The sequence below is a fragment of the Falco rusticolus genome, chromosome 5, assembly GCF_015220075.1.
Source record: "Falco rusticolus isolate bFalRus1 chromosome 5, bFalRus1.pri, whole genome shotgun sequence".
Taxonomy (NCBI): Eukaryota; Metazoa; Chordata; class Aves; order Falconiformes; family Falconidae; genus Falco; species Falco rusticolus.
Window position 1 is genome coordinate 63,011,442 of NC_051191.1, and position 25,651 is coordinate 63,037,092.

At 42.3% G+C, this 25,651-nt stretch overlaps 1 protein-coding gene across 5 annotated transcripts in view; it reads left to right on the forward strand.

The window, feature by feature from the left end:
- The first annotated feature begins 1,882 nt into the window (after window positions 1-1,882).
- Window positions 1,883-25,651, forward strand: part of KIAA1549 (KIAA1549 ortholog) — a 153,023-nt gene continuing 129,254 nt past the window's right edge. For all 5 annotated transcript variants that reach the window (XR_005104460.1, XR_005104461.1, XM_037389185.1 and 2 more), the window contains exon 1: window positions 1,883-2,530. Coding sequence is in view for 3 of the 5 variants with exons in the window: in XM_037389185.1 (XP_037245082.1) it covers window positions 2,410-2,530 (121 nt within the window). In the remaining 2 variants the exon portion in view is untranslated. The remainder of the gene's footprint in view (window positions 2,531-25,651) is intronic.

Genomic DNA, 25,651 nt, shown 5'->3' on the forward strand with positions numbered 1-25,651 from the left:
TTGGGAAGGACAAGAGAAACGGAGAGATGGCAGCAAGGAAACACCTGACATGGCACGTATCCACAAATGCTGGGTACATAGTTTAAAAAAAGCTAAAGAGTGCTCTTCTGAGCTAAGCTGTTTTCAGGGGACTGGCAACCAGGAAAAATAATTAGAATTAGCTGTTTGATTCCTAATGGGTTCTGGGAAACAGAAGTCTCCATTTTTTTGGTAAATAAAGAAGTAATACCAAAGACATACTTCTTTCTCTCAGCAATTTAACAGAAACAATCCCCAGGCCCTGATTTTATTTTTTTTTATTATTATTATTTGCCTGGGTTAAAGAAAAAAACACCAAACAGGTGGGTGTTATGAAAGTTCTTACACATTCAGTTTTTGTTAGATTTTTCAAAAACTATAGGGGTTTTTTTTGTCCCGCTGTGGTCTTCTTTTTTGCAATGTTTAACGTATTTGCACGGGATGTTATAGCTTAGATTTTTAGTTTCATTTTAAGATATAGGTTGTAATCACTCATGAAATTTTCTGTGAAACATCTCTCCACTGTACAAAATGAAAGAAAATTATATTGTACTGACTAAGACTTTTAGAATGAAAGTATAGGTTTTGTGCTAGAAGACCTAAAGTACTCATCACAGTGATTGCCTTTGATACCTTGTCAAAAACAGGGACATTTGTGGACTTTTTGACCCTGAAAACATCTAACCTAAAACCAGCAGGTTTTTCAATTTCACGCCCTGCCCTTAATCACTGTGTTTATGTTGAGCCACATCTTCATCTGATGTAGTCTCGCTGATTTCAGCTATTTACATTACCAAGGATCTGCCATGCATTATTTTCTCTGCTGTCTGTGAGGTATTATGTTGTGAGGTCTGTTGTGTGATGTCCAGGTAAACCTTATAGGTATTGCTTTATTTCTGTGTCAGCAAAATGACTCCTTCACTCCTTCCGTCCTTCTCCAGGAGCAAGGTCTATCTGTTGTGACCGATATGTGCCGGGAACAGGGTTGGGAAGTCCCCTGATGTTCCCAGTTAACCTGTTCTATTGCGACTGCAGCTGAAAACTAGGTGATCCCAGCTCTGCTTCCCGAAGGGACCTTCCCCAGCTGTCGCCTGTGCTCCTCGGTGGCTGCCCCACTCATCCCTACTCTTGAGGAGAGCCGGTCTCGGGAGGAGCCCCGTGGTGAAAGCCCCCCGCTCCCCCTAGTCTTTGTGCCCGCTGTCCCCTAGAGCAACACGAACGCTGCGTGGATGCCCCGTAGCTATGCCCTCATCCTCGCGCCTTCTCCTTCTCCGTTGGGACATTTTACTATTGTTTCGGCCCTCAAAACTCGGCGCACCGCCTGTGGGAAGTGAGGGCCCGTCCCTGGGCACCACACGGCCCGGCCAGCGGGCTGAAGGACGGGGCCACCGCCCACCCGGCCTCCCTCCGCTATGGGGGAGCGCAGCCAGGGAACACAGACGCCCCACGCAAACCAGCAGTAGGCCCTGGGGCCGCGCCGCTCACGGGGCAGTTACCGGGAGCCACCGGGAACGCCAGCAGGCCCCACCGCGGCCCACCGACCCTCAGGGGGGCGGCCATGGGGCAGCACCGCCCCCGCCCCTTCCCGCGCTGCGCTTGCAGCGGGGCGAGGCACGGCCACGCGACGGGTCAACGGGGAGGCGGCCGGCGCCGCGCGGTCGGCGGGCGGGGCAGCGGGGCCTCGCAGGCTGGCCGCGGGCGGGGGCGGGGCCTTGCTGGCACCGCTCCGCCCCGTCCCGTCCCTCACACCTCCCCCCGGGGAGCGGGGCGGGGGCCTTGGCTCCTCCCCCCCGCCCCCGCCCCCGCCCGCGCGCGGCGGAGGGGGCGGGGCGGGCGCGCCCCCGCGCAGACGCGGACGGCGGGGCGCGCGCAGGTGGCGGCCGGCCCCGCTGCTCTCGCCGCTGCCGCGGGCCGGCCTCCGCTGGGGTTAGCGCGTCGCCGGCGGGGAGGGGGCGAGAGAGCGCCGGGCGGCCGGGCAGGGGTTGCAGCCGCCTCCACGTGAAGGGCCGTGGCCTCCCAGACGAGCGCCGCGGCCGGCCGAGGAGCCCAGCTGCCCCGCAGCGCGGGGGCTTCCCCCGCCTCCCCGCCCGGGGGCCGAGCCCAGCCCAGCCGCCCGCGGGCGCTGCGGGACGCCGCTGCCCCGCTCTTGCCCCGCTCCCGCCGCTTCTGGGAGGCGGCTGGCGTCGCGGCGCTGCCCCCGTGAATACTTCTCACGGGGTGGGCGTGGGGAGGGGGTGCTGCGGCGGCCTCCCGCTCCCGGGTGTCCCAGCCCCGCCGGCGGTGGATGCGCCCGGGAGGAACCGCCGAGCCCGCCCAGCCCTTTCAGCCCGGGGGGGGGACGCGGGGCGCCGCGATGACCTGACGCCGGGCCGCGCCGTGCCGTGCCGTGCCATGGAGGGGATGACACGCTTCGTAGTGGCCTCGGCGGCCGCGGCGCGGTGGCGGCCGGCGCTGCCCGCCCTGCTGCCGCTGCTGCTCGCCGTGCCGGCGCTGCGGGGCTCGCCTGCCGCAGGTAAGGGAACAAAGGGGGCCCGCGGGGCCGGCCGGGCCGCGGCAGGTGTGCCGGGCCGGGGCCGTGCCGTGTGGGGGGGGTGGGGGTGTCGGCGGCCGCTGCCGAGGGCGGCCGTCCCCGCGCGCGGGTGTCCGTTAGCGGGCGCGTGCGGGGGGAGGCAGCGCCGGTAACAATGCGGCGGAGCCCGCCGGCGGGCGGGAGTGCGGGCGGGGGCCGCCTCTGCGCGCGGCGCTGCCGGGGAGCTCGGCCAGAAACGCGCGCATTGTTCGCGCTGCCGTGGGGCCGCGGGCAGCCCCGCCGCGGGGGGCAGGGGGGGCTGAGACCCGTGCCGGGGGCGCGGAGAGGGTCGGCGTGGCATGGGGTGTTGGTGGCAGCCCTGTCCCGGCCCTCTCGGGGGACCCGGTGCTTCGGGCGTGTGGGATGTCCCGTGCGAGCTGTGGTCCCAGCGCCCGCTCCCCTCCCCGGGGTGCCCGAGGCGCTTGGGGGTGCTGCCTGTCGGGCCGTGGTGGTGGCATCTGCGGGGTGCAGGACAGCCGGGTCCTCTTTCGCCTTTCAAGTTGGGGGAGCATCATAGCCCCTCGGAAGGTTCAGTGCTGCTTTCCAAGCACAGCCGTGGCATGACCTGTGCGTGGAGGGAGCTGCTCCGGCTTCAGGGGTTGGTGCAGTCCGTAGGTGTTTCAAAAGAACCAGTAATCGGTGACCCCCTTTTTTTCTCTTCTTTTCTCTAGTGGCTCTAGTCATCAAAATTGGTCTGTAGTTAAGCAGACAGTTTAATCACAAAGGTGTCTATTTGATTCTGCTCCCACATAGCTTCTTGGTTCATCTTGTAATACTTTTTCTACAAAAATGCAACAGCTACCATTTTATAGAAAGGGACAGTTTTGTTGTGACTGTAGGGTTTTTTTTTGGTAGATAACAGGTGTAAAGTAATGCAGTTTTTATCAACATCAGGAAGTTGTTGATAAGTGGTAAGAACCTGCGTTAATCTGTTTCATGAAGTGGACCAAGTAGTGTTGATTCTGTTATTTAAACAGGAGAACCGTGGTGATTGTTGCTGGGAGCTTAAGAAGCCTTGATGTTACAAAACATGCTTATCTTTTAAATAATACTTTATTTCCACTCCAGAAACTAGTTTGTGGTTTGGTTGTGACTGGTTAGCTTTTCGGGGAAGTTACGCTCTGCTCCAGCTCCCTTTGTAGCCAACAAGAGATGTGTTTCCAGCCTATGTATAAGTTAGTAACTTCTAGTAAGCTTCAGAGATTCTTCTTCTTAAACACAACAGGCTTTGCATATAAATAGGAGAAAACAAAGCAGTAGGTTTGTAAGTTGGAGATCTGCTTCAGGTTTTTGACCCTTTGAGATTAATAGAATAGCTGGCTCTTTCTAGATTTTCATAGTAAGTCAGTAAAGGCTTTCATGTAATTGTATGTCTGATACTTAGTAGTTCTTAATTAAACATTGCTGTGAATTTTGTAAACTTTTGTGTGATTTCCGTGCATTCTTGTATAACTTAAAAACAGCAGTAGAAGTATTATGTAACTTAGGCAGTGTTTGGGCTGCTGGAAGAGAGCACTTAAGAGACAACAGATCTTGCCCAAAGCAATGCTTTCCTGCTCAGTCTAAGGCAGGAGCCTTCCAGCTGTTTTAATTTGCGAGTCCTCTACATTTTGTCTTTCCACTGGGCATGTGAATCATGTACAATGAACTTTAGCATACTAAGAGCAGACTTGCTCTTCAGAAGATGCTCTTCTTAGACCTCTCAGAAATGGTCCATTGATTGCAGAGATTTAAAGACTGCAGGTTGCACAGAACAAAATTACATTCCTCTTCAGTTAAGGTGAAATGTTTTATTAAAAAGCATGTCAGGAATCAAATTTCTCGGTCTTGGGCCCATAAGTTTAAAAAAAAATTAGGACACAGCCTTTATCCTAGTATTTTCTTTAGCCTTGAAATGTTTTGAATCTCCAATGGGTAGTGTGGAACAGAAGACATGTGTACTGGTCATATGCGGTAGGCTTGGATGACATCCACTTAATTGCTCAACAGATTTACAGCTCCCCGAGTATCTGTCCTGGGTGCAGGTCATTTGCTTTTCAGTGCCATTTGGTCTTGACCAGCTTAGGAATAGCAAGAGAGTACAGTAACTGTGGAACGGCTGTTAGAGCTACTTGCTTGCAGTTGAAATAGCAAAGTGAATGTCGGTACTTAAGAAAATAGAGTAGTAAATCAACTTGGGTTTTGGAATGCTTGATCCAGATCCCACTGAAGTCACATGTTGCTGAATCAGGGCTTCATCTTCCACAATTAAGCAGATGCTGAACTCTTAGTATGTGGATAGGCTACTAGTGTGCTAAAGGTAGGTATGTGTTTGAGCACCTCTGTGGACTAGGGCTTTGGTCCGTCTTCGTGAATATCTTACTGCTCAGCCCAGGCTGTGTTTCTGCTTTGGCTTCCTTGCACAATCTGTGCAACTCCTGCGCTCACAATCAGGAGGATTTATCTTGCTGTGCTGTTTTCATGGGAGAGGAGAGCATTGTGCCGGACTTGGGAGGAGTCTGTAGTGAATCTCCTCAGACTCAAGGACCGAAGACAAGTTGTGGAGGTCAGGCAAGGAATCAGATGTAGCTGCCTTATGGACAGTTGCAGGATATTGTTTATTCAACTTAATTGCATGAGCGTGTTGCAGACACTTGAGTTGGCGTCGTGTCTCTTGTGGCCAGTTCAGCTTGTCAAGCTTGCTTCCAGTTCATTTCCACAGAAGACCCATATGCTTGAAGGATTCCATTTAAGACTGCTTTCTATGCTGTGCTTGCTTTATTTGTCAGCCTCATGTCTACAAGCTACAGTTCTAGTCTTGCCAGAGGAAATGTGCTGTTTGTTTGCATGCTCTTTCAAGAAGTTAGAATGCTAAACAAGCTAGTGGACAGTGCAGCTTTTGGTTCAGTTGTGTCTGTTTTGTGGGTGACATTTGTTTTCTGTGAAGCAAGGTCTTAGATTTCTCAGGGCTGGGACTTGAAATATAGCATGCCTTTAACAAAGTAGGCTTTAACAGCTTTGACCTACCTTGGGTAATAGGTGTCAGGCACTGGACACATTAAAGAGCCGCGATTCTTGCTGCAGTACAAATCTTTTCCAAGAGGTCTTGCAGAGCTGATGATTGTGGTAAATGGCAGGCTCTGACAACCCAGTTCTTCTCAGATCAGAAATGTGTGAGTTGCTTGGGAGAGAGGTGAAGCAGAATAGACTTCTTAATAATACAGTCTCACTTCAGCTGCGGGAGACATGGCTTTCCTTCATTTGAAAGTAAATCTGTTTGTGGCTGATGTCCTAAGCTACCAGTGAGCCTGCAGACTTGTCCGTTGTGGTGTACAGTATGAATAACACTAATTGCATAAGAGTTATTGTGAATGATGTCCTAAACTACCAGTGAGTCTCCAGCCTGGTCCATTGTGACATACAGTATGAATAACACTAATTGCGTAAGAATTATTATGGATGATGTCCTTAACTACTAGTGTGTCTCCAGCCTGGCCCGTTGTGGCACACAGCATGAATAACACTGGTTGCATAAGAGTTATTAAATCGTGTGTTGTGGGAACCTATGTGTAAGTAAAAAGCCATAAGGAAATAGCACAAGTTATCTTTTAAATTTTGTCTTGGAACCCCAAAGTTGAGTCAAATGGTACACTAAATGAACAATGCAGACTTACTTTCTTTTTTGGCTCATGTGTAAGAACCACATTTTCATGCGGTCCTCATCAGTGTGGCCAGTTTTCAGTCTGGAGTTACATGATATGATGTCTCTTTTTATTCCCATAAAAGTCATATATTTCCATGCTTTTCCTTAGTGGTTGGTAAACACACATGAGCTCAATAACAAATTTGATTGACACTCCCTATATGTGCTGTGTTTTCAGCTCTTGATGTTATTGGAGACAGCTGTTTTGGAAGACTAAGCAAAAATCTTCCATAAGAGCAGTGGATTAATGGTGTCTTCTTCCTAATGCATGAGATGGGGAAGGGGTACAGCTGACTATCGGTGCTCACATCATTGATTACATCAATGTAATTAATTGCATGTAAAATGCACAGAATAAATACTGGAAAAGGATAGACTACTCTGATTGTGCTAGCTCTTACTAAAGATGTAAGATGTTATAAGATGCTGTAAGAAATATTACTGCTTTGCAGTGGACTTGAGAATAAACTATTTATTACAATTCTATAAATTGTGCATTTTGCTGTGGGCTGAAGCTTTTTTTCTTTGCAAAATGCAAAATTGAAAGAGTTCAGCTTAATTCTGATGAGGCAAGAGGAAAACAATGGTTTCTGCTTTGAGTTCTGCCAGCTCCTTTTCTGAACAACTTTAATATCCTTATGCTTCGGAGCATGCAGTTAAACTTTGGCAGATTGCATCTGCTCTGAAGAGGATGTTTTCTCCACTGCTGCTTTGAAAGTTAATTTTTTTCAAAAGCTTGTAACAACTTGAATTTGGGCACACATGGCTGTGATAGAGGTGGTGCATTGTTCTGTCTGCTAAGACATTGATATAGCCTGTTCTTGTGGAACGCACCTACCTGTTAACACTTACCAGGGGGTGTATGTGCCACAGGGCAGACACACTAAGCATGTCTCCCATAGCCCAAAATGATGTGTGAAATACAGGGGATCAGACTTGCCTGTGAAGGTCTGTCTAAACTGCTCCAGAAGTGGGACTGGGTTGAGCTTTAGGACTAAAACCTGGCACCTGCCTGCCTTGTGTTTAAGGATCTGTCTGTGCTATGTAGTGGAGTGTTTTACTTTCTTTAGGGGAACTGGCATCTGCAGTGTGGTGTGATGGTACTTGATTGCAGTAGGCCCAAGAGGGAAAATGGAGAGAAGGCTTTTAGAAGGAGCCAGTGTGGGACAGTGATTTAGTTAAGCAGCAGGGGTAAGAGAAGGGTCTGTGATCTTTTCTGGTCACTGTTTTTGTCGTAGATGAGATGTGTGAGGAAACCTGGAAGTTGTAGGAAAGGAAGAGACACGTGGATTGCGATAGGGTTTATGAGATGAAAGTAACTGGACTGGCAGGGCATGAGGACTAGGAGGCAAGACGTTAGGTCAGGAGTGGGAAATAGATCTGTGGAGGAGGGAAACTGCAATGCAGAAATTGATCCTAGAAGAAATAAGCAGTGCAGCCTGGTAGTAGGGTAAGCACACTGGGAAATGAAGGCAGACTTGGTTTAAAAACGGAAAATAAACCTCCAAAAAATAGTTTTGAAAGGAAGAGTCAGAAGTAGGGAAGATAAGGGACTGGGACAAGACTGGAAGAGATGTGGCTGAAAGCACTGAGCTTGGAATTTAGGAACAGGGAAGTCTGTGCCTGCTGTTCTGGGATTCTTTCTCCAGAATTTGGCACAGAATCTGGGGCTTCAGAGTGTTGGCCCTTTTCTCCTCTCAGCCAGGAGCATGATAATCTGCTGCTACTTCTCTTTGAACATTTCGTGAATGTGCATGTTTCAGCCTTGTAACAGAAGTGTTTTTCAGAGTTTGTTTTAAAAACTGGGGAATTTCTTCCGCAGATGTTCTAGTGGCATATGAAGACTGCAGAGGCAAAAATCCACAAGCTGGAAATACTGACATTACAGTAATATGTATAATTTTAATCTACTTCTGTGCCTGTAAGTTATGGTACAGCTATACACACTTTGTGATCATGTGAATAATATATATGTAGATAGTATTTACAGCTATATAGGTACCTGCACCTAAGTATCTGTACTTACACATACCTACATGCAGACAGGATCTTCATGGCATTCATGTACATAAATGATCTCGCGCTGTGTAGAAACGGGCGTTGGATAGCAAATGAAGTTATCTATAGGACTCTTGCTCCTTTTGAGCAGATGTTTTAAGGTGTGAAGTGAATGAGGTGAGGGACAGGGAAGTTTGAATAAAGATTTTGCTGTTAATGTAATTAAATGCTGACCTAGACAATTGAATTGTGTTGCTATTGCAGAATTTCAGTGATGTGAGTTGCTTAAACCAAGCTTCCCACAGGTGGTCACTAGCTGTGTGTTCCTCATTTATTGGACTTGAGACCTCTGGGATCTGTCGCAGAAATGCTGAGTGCTTGCAGCTGCCAAAAGTCAAGGGGAGCTGTTCTTGAATAGATGTTGTGTCTGTAATTCTAAATACTCATTAATTTTGTTTCACACACAATAATGTTTCAAATTAGGCACTTAGAATTTGATCTTGTTTCTTAGTTTCACCATCTGTAAAATGTAATTTCTTAGATGTAATTCCTTGTTTGATTTTCAAAATAGTATGAAATGTTCAGATGCACTAAGTGAGCACAAAAGTTCATTTGAAAGTCAGACTTTTGTCTTTAGAACAGTAAAGTTTCAGTGGATGATAAGCCAGTTTACTGAACCTGAATCCACAGAATGGAAGTATAAGAAATAAACTGTGTAAGCAAATAAAAAATAACAGGTGGTGGTGTAATGGTGTGCATTTACATTATTAGGACTTTTTTAGTGAGATTTAGCTAGCCTTATAGATGGGAAAATGTAGTATACTGTGTCAAAGTGTAGTAGGATTTTGATTTTTAAAAAAAAAGCACACTAATTTTCATAACAAGAACTCATATTTGTGGTTGTTGATGTTTGTTGCTTGCTTTTCAATTTTAGCAGTTTCAGCCTACAACCCCTACCTGCTTGTTCTTCCTGTACAAACTGTTTTCTAGTCCTTTTAGTCCTCTTCCATTCCCTCCTTTGATTTAGAGAGGCTTCTCTTCTAATTAATTCCCTGTATAGAATTGGCTTTAGCCATCTGGTCAAGACAGTGTGTCTGGTTTTGTGGTTTGAAATAGAGGTAAGATGCTAAAATTCACCAGCAAGTAAGGGGAGGAGGAGGAGGGAAGAATGCTGGAAACAGTAAAAGAAGGGTCAGAATATCCCTTTCAGTAAGGAACGTGCACGATGGTATCATACTGATGGGGCTGAAGACCTGCACAGCCATAGGGGTGGGGAATGGGCAGTGCAACAGTGCTGTGAAGGATCTGGTATTCATCATGGATCACAAACAATGTGATTCAACAGGATCATGGGTAGTGCTGGATCTCATGAATACATAGGGTATGGTCTTTGGCATATCCTGTGTGGTAACTCATTCATTCTCTTTAGTGGCAGAAGAGAGCTCCAGCTGGAATGCTGTCTAGTATGGGACCTTGCCCTCTAAGGAAGAGACAGGCTACTGGAGACACTTCAGATCACAGAAATATTGGGGTTGCCTAATCTAGAACAAAACCCCAGGTGTACAGGACTTTATTCAGACATAAAAAGGATGAACACTAAAAGTAGGGTAATAAAGAGTTTATGTTGAATAAGAAAAGAAGTAAAAGACTTGAATCACAGTGAATGAGACAGGTTTTCTGACGTGCTGAACAGTGGGGATAGGTAATGAAACCCTGAAATACATGGTTTGGGGCAATGGTATAATCTGTCACTGGAGTTGTAAGAACAGCTTGTATAATGATCTAACAGCAGTGGATTGCAGCAGTGATTCCACAGTGGTGTAAAAAGATGGGAGTAGATGTCCTCCTGAAATATTTTGCAATTCTGTTTTTGTGAGATTCTAAAAATAAATCAGAACTTTGTTGAGCTGTTCAAGTGAAGAAGCAATCTGATTATATACTTAAAAACTGTGTCAAAATGTTTATGCAGTGAAAAGTTGAATTGGGTATTTCATAGGTAGCTTTAGTAATGATAACTCCTATATTTTGAATGATTCATTTTTAGGCTCAACAGTTTTGTAAGGTTTCACAGAATATTTTCTAATCCTTGTTATAGTGACTTTATCCTTAGTAGTAGCAGACAGGAGGAACACACTAGTTTTTCGAGTTAAGTCTTTGTGCAAGTTCAGTTTCTTAAGCATTTTATAATACTCCATAGATTATCACTGAGAGGATAGGTGCAAGTAAATGTGATTCTGCATGTCTTATCTTCATTCATCACCTGAGTTGTTAGCATTTGTATATCTAACAGGTGGGATGGAAAGAGGCAGTATTAGCGCTCAACACTTTTTGCTCATGCTATTTCTGTGAAATGTATACATGAGCAAGCTGGGAACTTTTTAATCTTGGCACAGAATTTAGGATTAATGCTTGCTCTTAGTGAAGAGAGAGGTGGTGGAAGGAAGAGGGCATACATGATGCAGTATGATTGGGAGACTGAGCAAATAAATAGCACTAGACCAAGTTTTCAGTTGCCTGTATTGTATGTATTGCTGGTCAATGCAGCACATGGGCCGGGGGTCTGTGTCAAAGGGAGAATGCAAAGCTGCTGTTCCTCAATAGCTAAGAGACAGTGGGTGCCCTGCCTGCTGACTAGCAAGCGGCTGTTTGCTGACTGGAGAGGCAGCCACTGGGAGAGCTTCGTGGATGTCTCGGCCAGAGCTGTGTGCTTGCTGCCCTCCGCGCAGATGCATGCGGTACTTCTCAGCTCTGCAGTAAGTGTGTCCTGACAAAGCTTTTCCAGACAGTTAAGACAGCAGGGAGCTGTCTTTGTGACCTGCATCTGAAATCAGTTGGTATGGCAGGGTGAGAGAGTGGCAGGATAGAGGCTTTGGTGAGGATGATACTGAAATAAGGAACAGCAAAGGTTATGCTAGGGGCCGGGGTTACTGTAAGAGTGGGTGGAATTGGGAATATGGATTAGGGTATTGATGGTGGAAGGCTTAGCTGGGAAGTGCTATGGTAAGAGGAGGGCTGCTTGGTACTGGTAAATTGGAGGTTTTCATGGCTCCCCAATATATTTGACTTGAGCATCCTTGCTTTAGAGCAGGGGTCCTCAAACTTCATAAACGGGGGGGGCTGGTGCGCGGATGCAGTGGCAGGCAGTCATCTGCGGCTGCTTGGTTTCCCCCCCAACCCCTGGTGGGGGGGGTTCTGTAAATACCGAGGGCTGGATTGATGACCCTGGGGGGCTGTATCTGGCCCACGGGCCGTAGTTTGAGGACCCCTGCTTTAGAGCTTGCCTTAGAGCTATGCAGAAGAAACTGAGGCACTTCCATAGGGTGTTTTCTAAAGGAGTAGCTAGGTTCAGTAGAAAACTCCCAGGTGCCTGGTGGGATATGTTTCAGAACTGTAAACACACCTGAAAATAAATGGTAACATAGGATGGGTAGACAATACAGGTAAAGATATTTTGTCTTAAGTGTTATCGATACAGTCTATAGATTTTGCGTTCAGCCTATTTTTTCTTAATTCACGCCATTTTGGATTGGATTTCCTATTGAATGTTTTCATCCTGAATAAGAAAATCAAACTGGTATGATTCCATAGATGAGAAGCGTCTCCTTTTGTTCCCTGGCCAAATAGCACATGGAACTAGCTCATGGATACTCTCTAAGTAAAAGTTCTTTCCTCATTTAAAGGCAATGGGTTTATACTGCAGGGTGGTACAGGAAGTGTATATTCTCCTGTTGGGTGTGAACTTGATTAGATATTGAGCCTGTCTCACCTTTTTCTGTTGCCTGTAATTCTGTTTTAAGTAAATTCCACCTCTGTATGCCAATTGCAGCGAGCACTGCTCAACCACAAAGCCACAATGATATAGTTAAGCATTATTTGGAGACAAAGCTCCAAGCATTTATGTAGCAAACCCCTCTGGGCTAATATCAGGTTACTTTTTGGATGGAAGCAAGGCTGTTATCAGCCACACTGGATTCTGATTAGGTAACTTCTCCAGTGGGTGTCTGTATTTAAAACTGGAGCTACTGCTGAATTGGGACTAACTTGCATGATATATTGGAATATAAATTGTATGTCACAAAATCCTGATCTAGAGCAGAAGTCTGGTTTGAAGATGTTTTTAATTAAAGCTGACAGTGACCTTACTTCCTGTCCTTACGCTGAAAGATGAAACAGATTTGGGCTTCCAGCCATTGACATTCAATTTTTAGAAGATGTAAATTGTTCCACTCTGAAAGAACAACAACAACAAAAAAAGCGCTTTTCCTTTGTCTTTCCAGAGTGCATGTGTTTTTTATAGTAACTTGGTGGAAAAAAAAAAAATGCATAAAAGCTTATCAACATAGTAATCAAAGTTTTGTCAAGAAATATTTTATCCAGTATTACTATAAGCAAGGAACTTTAAAAGAAATAAATTGTGTTACTGTGTTTACTTTGCTCCTGTGAGTAGTTAGTTTGCTGCTTCTACTGAAGCCATGTTCTTAAATTGTCAGAAGGATTAGGGTAGCTGAGGAATGTGAAATGAATGTAAATCCATTTTGCTTCTTTTTCAATTGACTGGATTCCAAGCAGACAGTGTCACTTGAAAGTATAATCTTCTTAAAATTCTGGGAGCATTAGAAACAAAACTGAAAATAGTTTCTGTATTGGAGTATTAATTCTTAAATTCTGTAGTATTTACTGTGTGTAAAGTTTGTTAAGCACTGGTGAAGGTAGTTCTAGAAATCTTAGAGGTTCTTTCAGATTTATTGAAACAACAGTCAAATCAGTTGTTTTTATGTATTTCTTGAATGAGCCAGAAGTATCATTAAAACATGCTACTGATGTGTGAGATTATGCTAACAGTTCACAATGGTTGTATTATTTTATATTGGAAATAAGATGCCCTTGAAGAACAGAACGCAGCCTTATGTTGTCATGTATTTGGTACAAACATCCATGCCACTTAGGTAATTAAGATACTTGAGAAATATTCTGCAGTACCTTCCCTCATTCCTGAAGAGTATCAACCTTGGAGGTCACACCTAAAACTTCTTCTCTGTAAATATGATCTTAAATAGCTTTTAGATATTTTTAAAAGCAGAAAAATATAATAATTCTACATCTTCCACATGCAGGTGCAAGAGTTAATATGCTTTATGTAGACAAACGTTTTGATTTGGGTGAATACTTCAATCTCCTACTTCATTTCTCATACATCAGAAGTTACATTTCTAATGAATTAGTGAACTTCGGTTTTGTGAAGACTTATTTTGAGCTTTGTTCCTTTTAGTTTTGAGTGAGTTGGAAAAAAATTAGGATTTTATCTGTAGAATGAAAGCAATGAATTAAAATGATAGCTGTTGGAATTCTTGTGTGTTTAAGATAGGTCCTTGTGGATGGAATTATTTGCAGGAGGACAGGTGAAAAGCACAGGTGTGTGTTAAATATAGTTTGTCATGGGCAGTCAAAGCAACCACTCAAAACAGCAGGTGTTTATGTGGAACATAAATAAAAGCTCAGTCACGTAATACTGGTTTGTGCTCATAATGCATTAATATATGTTGCTGTCCACCCACCCCCTCCCCCTTGGGAATTTTGATGATTGAAGAATGCGTAATGGGTTGAAGACTATCTGTTCAGGTTTGGTTGTAGAAACTCTCCCAAAGTTTATTTGGGACTTCTGCGTCAAGTTCTGTTTCTGTTGTGCTCACCTAAGGGACTACATCATACAGTAACCTGATAGCTGTTTACCCTGGTAATTCTACAGCACCTTCCTGAAATGTTTTTTATTGTAATGTAAAGGAGCATGGACATAGTCTGTCAGCAGGGAAGTAGAATAGGGAGCTGTTGGAAGTTTAGGAAATGGGGGACCCAAAGGCTCACAGCTCTCCTTAGATTAGCTATCTAGAAGTAGCTATAACTTAGAGTATTTTTATTATGTTAACTTTCATACAGTTCATGTTGTCTAGAAACTTTGTAAGGTCATAAGCCTGTTGATGCTTCCTGAATTGCTGCTGCAGTGTAAGAGAGATAGCATTACTGTGTCCTTTCTAACTTCTGGGACTGGATTCCTTGCTGCTTCAAATATGTTGAAGGTAAAACTGTTGACACAAGAATTTCATCCTGCGTTTGCAGGTCTAAAAAAACCTAGAGCTTTTGAATTGCAGCTCTGTTATCTCAAGCTGGGTGGAAAATACTGAAATAGGAGTTTTGTTTGAAGCCTATATTTTTTAAAAGAATTTTTGCTTTTGGGTTTTTTTCTGGATTTGCTTTCATGAAAGAATATCCAGACAGCTAAATGAAAGCCAATGGAATATGTTACTAACAATAGACATCTTGTATGTCTCATAATTGAACTCCTGTTCTTAGTCTTTTGGGAGAACAGGTTTGTGTTTCATCAGCATGCAGCATTTTTTTGTCTTTGAGAAGTTGAAAAGAGCATGGTAGGTATAATATTTTTTTATTAAACACTTCATGCAGAAATTGTTCGGTGGCTGTGTAATTGAGTTAGAGCAGCATCACTTGTGATGATGTAATAGTGTCTGACAGTCATATCAACAGCCTGTTTTCCATCCAAAAAATCATGCAGACCACCTTGTAGCATTCTCTGTTGGTCTTTATGGAAAATGGCACATTTCTAAATAATAATTATGCTTTGGTAAGTGGGCTGTTCATGAAGCAATTAATTTCTATTTTAAACAAGTAAACCACCAGATTTTCCTCTGTTTATACATATTACAGCAGGCATTAAGTATATTGGATCTGAAGAGTCAAATGTAGTCTAAGCTTCGGAGCGCAGGTTTGTTGCATATCAATGTTTTATGTTGTTTGTCTGGAATGCTGAATTGTCACAATATATACCTATTCAAATAGAAGCACAAGACCAAGAAATTTGAATTAAAAAACATGGTAACAATGTGGTTTCTTTTATCCAATATAGTAAATGTCAAATCCTTTTCCTGCTCCTTTTTCCTCTCTTGGAAGGAACGCCTTTTATGGGGTTTGTTTATTTTTTTTTTTTTAACAAATGTATCAATGTTTCCTTCTGTGCTTTCCCCAATGCTCCTCATATTTCCCCCCATATATTCTACCTTCTTTGCTAGGTCTTTATCTTGGAGTGAAAGTTGGAGGGAGTTCCACCTTACCTCCTACTGAAAACCAGAAAGAAAAATGACCCGATTCCAGCTTTTGTTGGTGTTGCACACTGTGTATTTCTTTCAAGCTCTTCACAAGGGAAGTAGAACTTGTTAGGCATGGGTGGTGTTTTTGGTGGTGTTTTTTGGTGGTTTTTTTTTTTTGGGGGGGGGGGGGGGGGAGAAAGACTTGGAAAAAGGGGAGGGGTAAGAAAGCAGGAGTGCGGTCTTTTGCCAGGCATGAATGATTTTCTGTGAATTATGAAGCTGTGACTTAGTGTTATTCCATGCAGGGGAAAATCTAATTTAAGATATTTCTGTTACTTCTGTCTTAGCTTGTCACTGCAGCTCTTTGGATCGTTGTTGTATAGGCTGTATTTTTAAAAAGTACTTTATTGGGATATTTTTACTGTTTTGGGGTGGGACTTTTTATGTTTTCTCCTTTAAATGGCATAGTTCTTGAAACCCTGACTTGGAGCACAGCAATGCAAACAATTGCATCGGCACCTCCGGAGTGCAGAAATAAGTATCTGGGGATGTAAGGGAGTGGCAAGAACCTTTCAAAACACAGCTGCCACTGACAGAATGGCACCACAGCTCTGTTTTACTCTGTAGTTAATTTGTTGAGGAGCAACTGGATTAGAACTTGCTTGATCTTAAATAGCTTCTACTATTGAGAACCCTCGTTTCAACAGTAACTCATTTCTCATTTGAACTCACTTACTTACCAGTAATTATGACTGTTGCTCTTTCAGGAAGTTGTATCTTCTGAAAGGAAAGTGATCTTTGTAATTTAAAGTAGTTCAACTCTGAGAGCACACACTAAAGCCTTTTTATTTAAGAAATTATTCATATGAATGACTGAATTAAAATGTCTGCTTGGTTTTTAGTCATATTATACTTTGTATAAGAAGTTTAAGCTCCATAATTTGTCTAGATAAAGAATTTTTACTTTTATAACTGGCTAGGTTAGAGAACTCGTGTTCTTGCTATGCATTTTAGTAGGGCCCTACATCCTTACTTATATTTGATGCCCTCTGGTTTAGGACTGGCTTCAACACTTTCCCTAGCCTCAAAATTGTTTATCGTTCAGTCCCCACGCGAGTACTTCAGTTCCTTTCTTCCCAGTGTTTCTGCATACGTTTTCCCTGCGTAGCCTCACAGGACCCAAAGCTTTGCCAACACGCTAGGCTTCCCTCCATCTGCGTGCTTCCCTGTGCAGAAGCCACTGCTGCTTTCTAGTCCTGGAGGACTGGCTGGGGCACTGGCTAAACCAGTGTGACTGTTGCATTTTTGGCTCTCTTCTGTTTCTGTACACTATATTAAATAGAAAACCGCCTTGTAGTTAACATCTGTATTAATATGTGTGCAAATCGGGGCCTTAGTCTAACAAGCCATGCTTGTCTGTAAGGCAGCAAATGCATGCCTGCGTGTTCTGAAGTGAATAAATACATGTTTAGAGGTCTCAGAGGTCTTAACTTGGCAAGCTAGGTTGTCCAGGATCGTATGAAAAGCAAGGTAAGTTTTGGGAGTTAAAATTCGGGTGGCCCAGTATGAAATGGTAGATGTCTAGCACCTGACTGAAATTGGGTTATAAAGTATCTATGATATATCATGCTGTCTACCTACTGAAGAGTTGCTGCTTTAGATGTTTTCAGCATAGATCAAGAGAGAGCAAGATTCCAGTTAGTGGGCTTCAGCATCAAATAGGTAGCGGAAACACTTGTTTTCTTGCCTGATTCATTATTACTGTGTGAGAGACAGGATTTGAAAACACTTTTGGTGCTGGAGACAAAATTTTTTGTAGTGTGTGCGCTCACCAATTCCAGCAGACTTTTGCAAAGTTTTATGAGTGTGAACTTGCTGGTGGCTGCTGCTGCTGGCATCTTTCCTCTAAGCAGAGGAGTTAATGGTGTGGGGTGTTGTGTTGCCTTCCGGAGCAGGAGGGGCAGCAGGGGTGTTGGCAAGCAGCATGGTGGCACGTCAGTTCTCAGCCCCTTCTGAGGGAAACTGGGCAGAGGCAAATTAATGTGGTTTACAGTAGAAAATGCAGGAGTCTTCCTGAATGTTGTGGTATTGTGGAGGGTTGGGAGCAGAAAAGAACACTGAAATATTTTGAAGGAAAATACAAGCCAGCATGTTTCTTATTACAGAGTAAGTTGGTATATTTTTGGTTTTGTCTTGGTCTTTTTAAAGGCAAATGATACTGGACTCGGCATTTCATTCTTTCTTTCTTTGTTGGCGTAGTGATGGAACAGTGTCTTGGGGAGAGGAAGCCTCATCAGGGAGAAACTAATAAAAGTGAGTCATTTGAGGCTGTGCATATTGTAGGTCATTTTAGAGAGTCTGTTTTTCTAGTCTTGTATGGAACTGGAAGTGTCACCCTTGTGGTTTCTTTAATTATGATTTAAGTATCACATGGATGTGAAGCATTAAAAATTCTAAAGCATCTCTGGGACTGAACTAAAAAAAAAATCACTGTTGCAGTTCTCAGTGGTAGTTAAAAGGAGGATGATTTTTTTGCCAGAATAGGCTTTCATTGAAAAACAGACTTCCTGATATGTCCCTCCCTGCATAGTGGTGCAAAGGATTTAGACCTTTTGCTGTTTTGCGTAGTTAGCTTGGATAACAAAATTTTGCACTGCTATTAACTAATGCAGGAAAATTTTCCAGAAGTATGTATTTCAACATCTCAGTCATATTACACTTAATTCACAGTGATAATTTTCATAGGTTCTGTTCAGTACTTATTTGAAGATCAATAATAGGTGTATTTTTCTGTCTGTCCTGTCTAGCAGTATAATGGTCTTTGAGATACTCAGAGAACTGTGAAGATCTCTTGTGATACTGACTGTAACAGACTTAGGCTCTAATTAGGGCTGGTTTATGTAAACCAGTTTGGGAAACTGACAGGTTCCCAAGTTTCCTAATCCCTTGCAGAGGAAGGAGGCAAAAAAAACAGTCCCGCAAGCTCAAGAGCCATACAAATCTGAACTTGCTGACATTTTAAAGAAAACTACATTTGTTGGAAATGCCAGGTTTCATTAGATTTTCTTATTAAATATTGTTGGGGGTTTTTTATGTTTTAGATGGACTTTATTGGAACCTCCTCTGCCGGAAACACCAACATGAGTCTTTGCTGTTAAGTGGTACTGTGTTGAGTATTCAGATTTTCATAGCTTATTTTTTTTTATCCCCTGCATTTTCCCATATGTGTTGTAGGAATATTGGTATATGACTTGCACCTGATGAAGATGTAAGGACCTGCGTGCAGGTTTAGTACTTTTCTGTAAGGATGCTATGGTGCAGACTTGATGTGGTGAAGTGCTTTTCATTCAGTCATTCAGAGTTCTATAGAGCAGGCATGAAACTAAAGATGCTTGAGGTTTCCCAGATGTTTGTTAGACAAATGGTATCAGTAGCTTGTCCCTTAATATATAGTTTTTTCTTCTTCCTAGACCAAACCCATGAGACCAGATGTTGGCGTATTACTGGTGTTTGATAACTATTGGCTACTTTTTAGAGGCTTAATGTCTTGAGGGCATAACTTTTGCTTTGTTAGATGCAAAATCATGTTTACTTCAGTTTATGGAGAGATTAACACTCCAAGCAATGTAATTTACCTCAGAAATGCTTACAATGAAATAATCTTCGCTATTTTAGCCAATTTAAACCGTTTGGAAACTCTCTTTGTGAAGGACTAGTGTCTTCAGGTAACTTGATTTTTTTTCATGATGATTATGTGTTTTTTCATAGAAATGAAATGCTGCTTGGTAAAGCAGGGAGAGGGGAGTGTTTCTAAAATGCTCTGGTTTTGTAAACCTGGAACTGAACTGGGTAAAAGGGGAGGGAGGGAGAACAGAGGAAATTAAACTTCTTTGTTGATGAGCTTAACATACTAAAGTTAAGTGGACTATGCTTGAATCTTGGCGTAACAGTATGATTAAAAATGGTAAGCATATTTAGTCATGGTTTGGGGCATTTTAGGTCCATAATAACAAAGGAAGGAAGAGGTTTTTTTCCCCTTTAAAGCCTTATTTAAGTGATTTTATTCCCCAGTAACAGGTAAGTTGATAGAACAAAATGGTGGTGAGGGGAGGGAAGGAATCCTGTACAGGTCTCTTTTAGTATGTTGGCATAATTCAATTTCATACTTGCCATGAGAAACCATGGTTAATGTTTAATGAAAGATACCACAAATGCTTTTCATTTACTAAAGCTGGATTTTTAATAGTGAAAAACATTACTGAGTACTTTTTCCTTTTCCTCCTCCAGCTGCGGGGAGAGGAGCATTCAGTTTTTAGATAAGAACTTTTACACTTCTACCAAAGTTGTTTGAGACCAGTTTTATGAACCAACTATTTAATATTCAGAGTATAACCTCTTATTTTATGACTATGGAAAGACCTACTATTGCAGCTCCACCAGATACTACACACGTATTTTTCTTTTGGATTAATCCCTGGGCAGCATCTTACGGGCAATGTTCCGTGCACTCATTTGTCATTTAAGCAGCATTATTGCAGTTCTGTCATGAACTATTACAAAGTATCACACAGTATATCAAATCTATGCATAATAAATGTGGGATACTGCTTGGCAAACATGAGGCATGTTGCTGGTTTAGGGTGCATTAAACGTGTCTGAGATGTTGCATTGTTTGGCCGTGTGGAAGAGATGTGAAGTGACTTTCTGGATTGCAGGGCTGTTGTTGGGAATAGAGAGTAATGTGCCCCGAGGGAGCAGAGTCCTTAAAACTGTATTCCACAAAGGTATTTGTTCTGATTAGATATTAGCTTTAGATTAAAAAAGTATTTAAGCCTATTTGTTTAAAGATGCCATGAAATGGACACTAATACAGTGTACCAGGCTTTGTTCACTAATGTTGAATAAAAATTTTTTGTGGGAACTTTGTGTTGTTTTGGGTTGGTTTTTTTTTTTGGTGTGGTGTTTTGCTTGTTGTTTGTTTGGTTTTTTTGTACAGATAGCATAGGGAGACTAAGCTAATTTGTCTGGAAATAAACCGTGAAGGCTGTGTTGGTATCATGGCAAAAACAGTGCTTTGAGGGTGGAGGCAAATGTATGGGGGGGCAGGGAGGGTTTGGTAGGCTATTGAAGAGGTGTTTAGTGTGCAGTGGTGTAGTTGGGAATAATGTATAAACAAACGAATGGAAGTTTTCTTCCCTGTGTTTGTGGCTTTTGTGCGGTACTACTAGTGTTCACTGTTCAGGAAGGATATTGACTAATTGGGGATGGTGCAGAGAATATCCCAGTGTTTCCAGATGAAAATGTCAAAAAGAACAGCCTGGTTAACATATGCCAGAGACAGTGGAGATGTGACTTCATTTCTGTGTTGTGGAAAGTAAGAATTCTGTAGTGGAAGGGCCCTTGGACCAGATCGGGAGGATTGTCAGTTAAGGGAATTTGAAGCTTAAGAACATTAGACTAGGAGTTAAATACAAGGTTTGTAACAATGCAGAATAATTAACTGTGGAGCAACTTAACTGTGTTGGAAACTTTAAAAAGCAGGAGTTAATTTAGGCAAGATTTATGAACTGAAGTAAGCCAGAAATGGGGAGGAAGATAACATTGTTACTTTCTGTCCTTATAAACCTCTGGGTATGTGCTGTAAAAGAATGACATAGAGTCTGAAAAAGTAGTGTGGAATTTAATTCTCCTTTCCTTTGGCTCCACTCACCTTTTGTTGGAGTAACTGACAGAACTTGCCCTGACCAAGAGGTATTGAGGGGAGATTGATACAAAGTTTAGTGACAATCACTTCTGTACCAAAAAATGTCAAGATGGTAATGAATTGCGGTGAACTTACAGAATATGATGCTGAAAGCATAAATGCAGTCTGATAAATAAAACTTTGGCCGATATATCCATTTCACAGTGTAATTCTGAGATACACAATGTTCTGGATTTGTGTGCATCTGGTGACGGGATGCTGGTGGTGCAGTGGCAGTCTCTGCAGTGGGGAGCTGAGCTGAATGTGCTCCTCCCTCTTCTCTAGCAAGTGCTGGAGCGGCGTAGAGATGTTGCACACACAGCCTGTTGTGCACCCATACTTGGAAGAGTTCTGTAGGTCCAGAAGCAGATGGTTGTGTTTAGATAATATTCTGAATTTCAATGGAAAGGCAACAAGAAATAAGGGAAGGGAAAGAAGTCTCAGAGTTAACTTTTCCACAGAGATGTGTGCCACCACAAGTAGGATGTAACTTTAGAAATAAAACTAGAAGAGAACCAAATCGTAAACATACGACTTCCCATCCATATTGACTCCATTATAGCAAAGGTTTAATATGCTTGGAATATTGGGTAGTATTTAAAATTTTTTTTCATTGGCATCATAGAAGGTTCAGATGGTACTGGCCAGTATTACTTGTACTAGAGGGCCCCTCAAACATATTTTGCATACTGGCAACTGTTAGTGTGCACAGACTGTAGAAGCTGTAGTGAGTTAAATTGACACTTCTGTAGCAATGGAAACTTTTAAATAAATAATTCAATGCCATAGTATAGAAGCTGATATCTGTGGTGACCAATATCTATTATTTTAATGGTGTTCTCTCATTTCCTTGCTGTGTTAGCCATTTACCTGGAGTATTTATTATTTTAAACTGTGATGGGAAAGAGGGACAGAGTGGGACAGCAATATCTCAGTAGTTTTGTGTGGTTTTCAGCTGTGACCTTGTAAGGCCTCTGGATGAAATGCTAGCACAGGGTATTGTCTGTGTCATTCTGAGAAGATAGTGTGTTAATCCTTTACTTGTTCTGGTGAAGATGTTTTGGCCCAACGGGTCTACTTCCATTTACTGTTTGCTGGCTGAACTAGTTGGCATTTGTTCAGTTCAGGTGTCTGCTGCTGAGTTTCTACCATGTTCAGAAATCCTTATTGAATGTCTTGCTCTAAAAGCTTTATGCAGCAGAGCTATTACTCTTTTTTTTTTTTTTTAAACTTGTAGACTCCTAGTAGCTAGTAAAGCTTGATAGTGATAGCATTTTCCTTTCTGAATTTCCTTTTGTGAATGTTTCAGAAATAGTATCTGGTCTCCCCAGGAAACCGGGAAGTAAAGGTTGAAAAATCTTGCTGTAATGACATTTGAGGGTTCCTGAATCCAGGTTTACGCCAGGTTTCAAACTTAATGCAGTGGTTGACCAAGAAAAGCAATGCCTGAAGAAAAGACCAGCTGAATGGAAGTGAGGCAACTATTTAGTGTCTTTTCCTTGGAGAAGTGAATGTGGCTGAAGTAGTACTTTTTATTGATGGTGCCCTTGATTTTATTCACAGTTGACAGAAAATGCGAAAGCCATGCAAGAATCTGAGAAGTGGGAGGGGAAAGATGTCTGATGGTGTGATTGAACAGAGCTGTGTTCTGAGAGGTCAGAGTAGTGAAGGACAAACTTGAAAAGGGCATTGCAGATAAAGGTGCAACTAGAACAAAGACAGCGATGAAAGTGAGAACAGAGAATAAAAATATGCTCTTCAAAACCAGCATATCTATGAAACTATCCTCCTTTGAAGTAAATTAAAGCCTCTAGTTCTGTAGGTAATGATGCATTCCAGTAACTTTATTCAGGAGCTCACCACCCAAATACATCAGTGTGCAACAGTTGGCTGACAAAAAAAATAGCCATTTAGAACAGTTTTTGATGTGAAAAACTGCCATTGTGGAAGAAACCAAGACACAGTCCTTCTCTTGAAATGACAGATAACCTAATTGTCAGTTAAAAACTGATGATGGGTCTTTAAAGGTATGTGACGTGTTTGTGACTTAGTGGAACACTTTCTGTTTAAAGTAAGGGCTCTAACTCTTGTAATATGTCACATATAGAACAGCATGTTCTAAAGTAAGGCAAATTCAAGGGATGTGTATCAGACCATGTGAAGATTCACGGTGTTGAAGTGAATGATGGCACTGCCGTGGAAGTTCTGGGACAAATGTTCAAGGAAATATTTAGGTAAAAACGTTTGAGCAAGAGTTCTCAAACCTTGCATGGCTACAGGGGGAGAAAAGTAACTTCCATCAGTCACCTGCAAACTTTTTTAAGGAGGGTAGTGGTTTCAGTTAGTTCTGGGGTTTATATTCCTGGTACTGTAAAAGTTCAAATTAATTTCAACAGATAGGTATTGGAGGAGATAGCATTCTGCCAGCAAAACTTGAATTCCCAAAGTGTGTTGAGAATTAATGGAAATAGTTTTAATGGACAGTTGAAAAAACGCTACCTGTTTTGATAGCATACTTAGCAACTTTCATGGCTGGGCCTTTGTGTTTAGTGTGTTTTATTCACGTTGCAGATATTGTTTTTTGTTTTAGTCCTCTGACTTGTTTTGCAGCAAAGATAAAGTTAATTCTCAGGGCTAAGGAAGTGGAGCAAGCTTGTAGTACTCATTTCTCTGATTTCTTCTGGCTTTCTGCAACTGAATGTTTCAGGTATTTTTCAGGTATTTGTGGAGGGTTTTTTTGATCTGTTTAAGCTCTTTGGACTCCTTAACACCCCATGGCAGTGAGTTCTGCAATTTAGTTATGTTTTGGGGGGGAAATACTTGCATTTTGTTTCTATTAAACTTACGCTAGTTGATACCTTTATTCTGAAATGTCATAACAGTTTTTTAATTCATCATCTCTCTCCCATTCATGACTCTAGAAACCTCATTCTCAGTCTTGCTTCCATTGTGTCTCTTCCGATCTGAAGAATCTTAAAACGGAGCCAGTCTGTACCTGTGCTTTATCCTTAATCTTCTCTGTTACAACTCAATTTCTCTATTTTTTCTTGGGAGTGATAATTATAACTGTGCAACATGTAAGATGAGATCACAGTGTTTGCATATAGTGTGGCATAATAACACATTTCTGTACTTGTTTCTGTTCACTTCCTAGTGGTCTTCAGTATTCTGTGTCTTTGATTTCTCAGAGTACCGAGCTGACATTTTGAAATCGTGGTGGATGGTATTTCACAATCTCTTTTCCTGAGTTAGTAGTATTTAACTTAGAGCTATTGTTGCTTCCGTAGGTAAGGCTGTTTTTTCTTCCTTTCTATACTTCACATTCATCAGTCTTGAATTTCACCTAACATGGTGGAAGTTGGTGGTGTTGGAAGAGTCTTCCGTTGCTCTTCAGTGTCAGTTTTCAGTTGGGACTTCTCTGAAATGCTCTGGGCAGCTGTTGTCAACTTTCTCACTTGGCTGTTCCTGATCGTGTTTTGAGGATATTAGGCATTGTGGCTGCACCACTGCTGGAAATATTTTTGCATTTTAAAATTTTTAATTTATTCATGCTGACATCTTGAGCTTAGTCCATAGTAGTTACATTTAAGAGTTGTCAGTAGGAGCCTTGTTAAAGGCTTTGAAAATAAAGTTAAAATGATCTTAGGTGGATTAACATTGTGTACACGCTGCTCTTCACATAACTGTTTCTGATATGTGAGGTATGATTTACTTCTACACAAATTATATGGGAGCCTCTGAGACCATTAACTTTCACAGATCATTGTGCTTTGTCCATCTGTGCAAAGCAGTTAGGTAGCAGGTCCAAGATAGAAAGGCTGATGGATTACAGGGAACTCGGTGTTTTGGGAAAGTAGTTTTATGCTCTTGAAACTGTAAGCAACTTGAACAAGAGTGGTGTTTCAGTGGAAGCTTTGTTCAAAAAGCGGGTGTTTTTGGAGGTGCTTTTGGGGAAAACTTTGGAAGGAGAGTTATGCTTTTGTCTGCTACTAGTAAAACCTAATTCCAAGAAGAGGCTGTATGTTAATGTTGTTAGATACCTAGCACTTAAGCATAAAAGCAACACATCTCATGAGATTTACCTTTAAAGTGTTTGGCTCCTATCAATGGAGCAAAAAGTAGCCTTACTTGCTATTTTGGCTTTCTTGGGAATTATAAAATATTTGTAAATGGTTGCTTTCTTGATTTATGCTATATGTATTTGCATCCAGTTTGTAAGCAATCTGGAGTTACTTGTCCCCTAGAAAAAGGATCTATGTGAATGAAAATGTTTTTGTTTCCCTTCCTGCATACATGTGTGTGTGCATCCATGAAACAAAAGAAGTGAAGAAGCGTTATGCTTAATGTACTAGTTCTCAGGAGGCTGAGTGGAATCTAGTTGAAAATATTTTAAACTGAATAGTTGTGCCTCAGGATATCACGTATATCTGAGCTTGGTATATTCTACAGTTGTTTTTCTCATGTTTCTCTAATATAAATGTTTGTCATTGAACTTAAGAATTGCATGGTAGTATGCAACATTTCTCAGACTGATCTTAAAC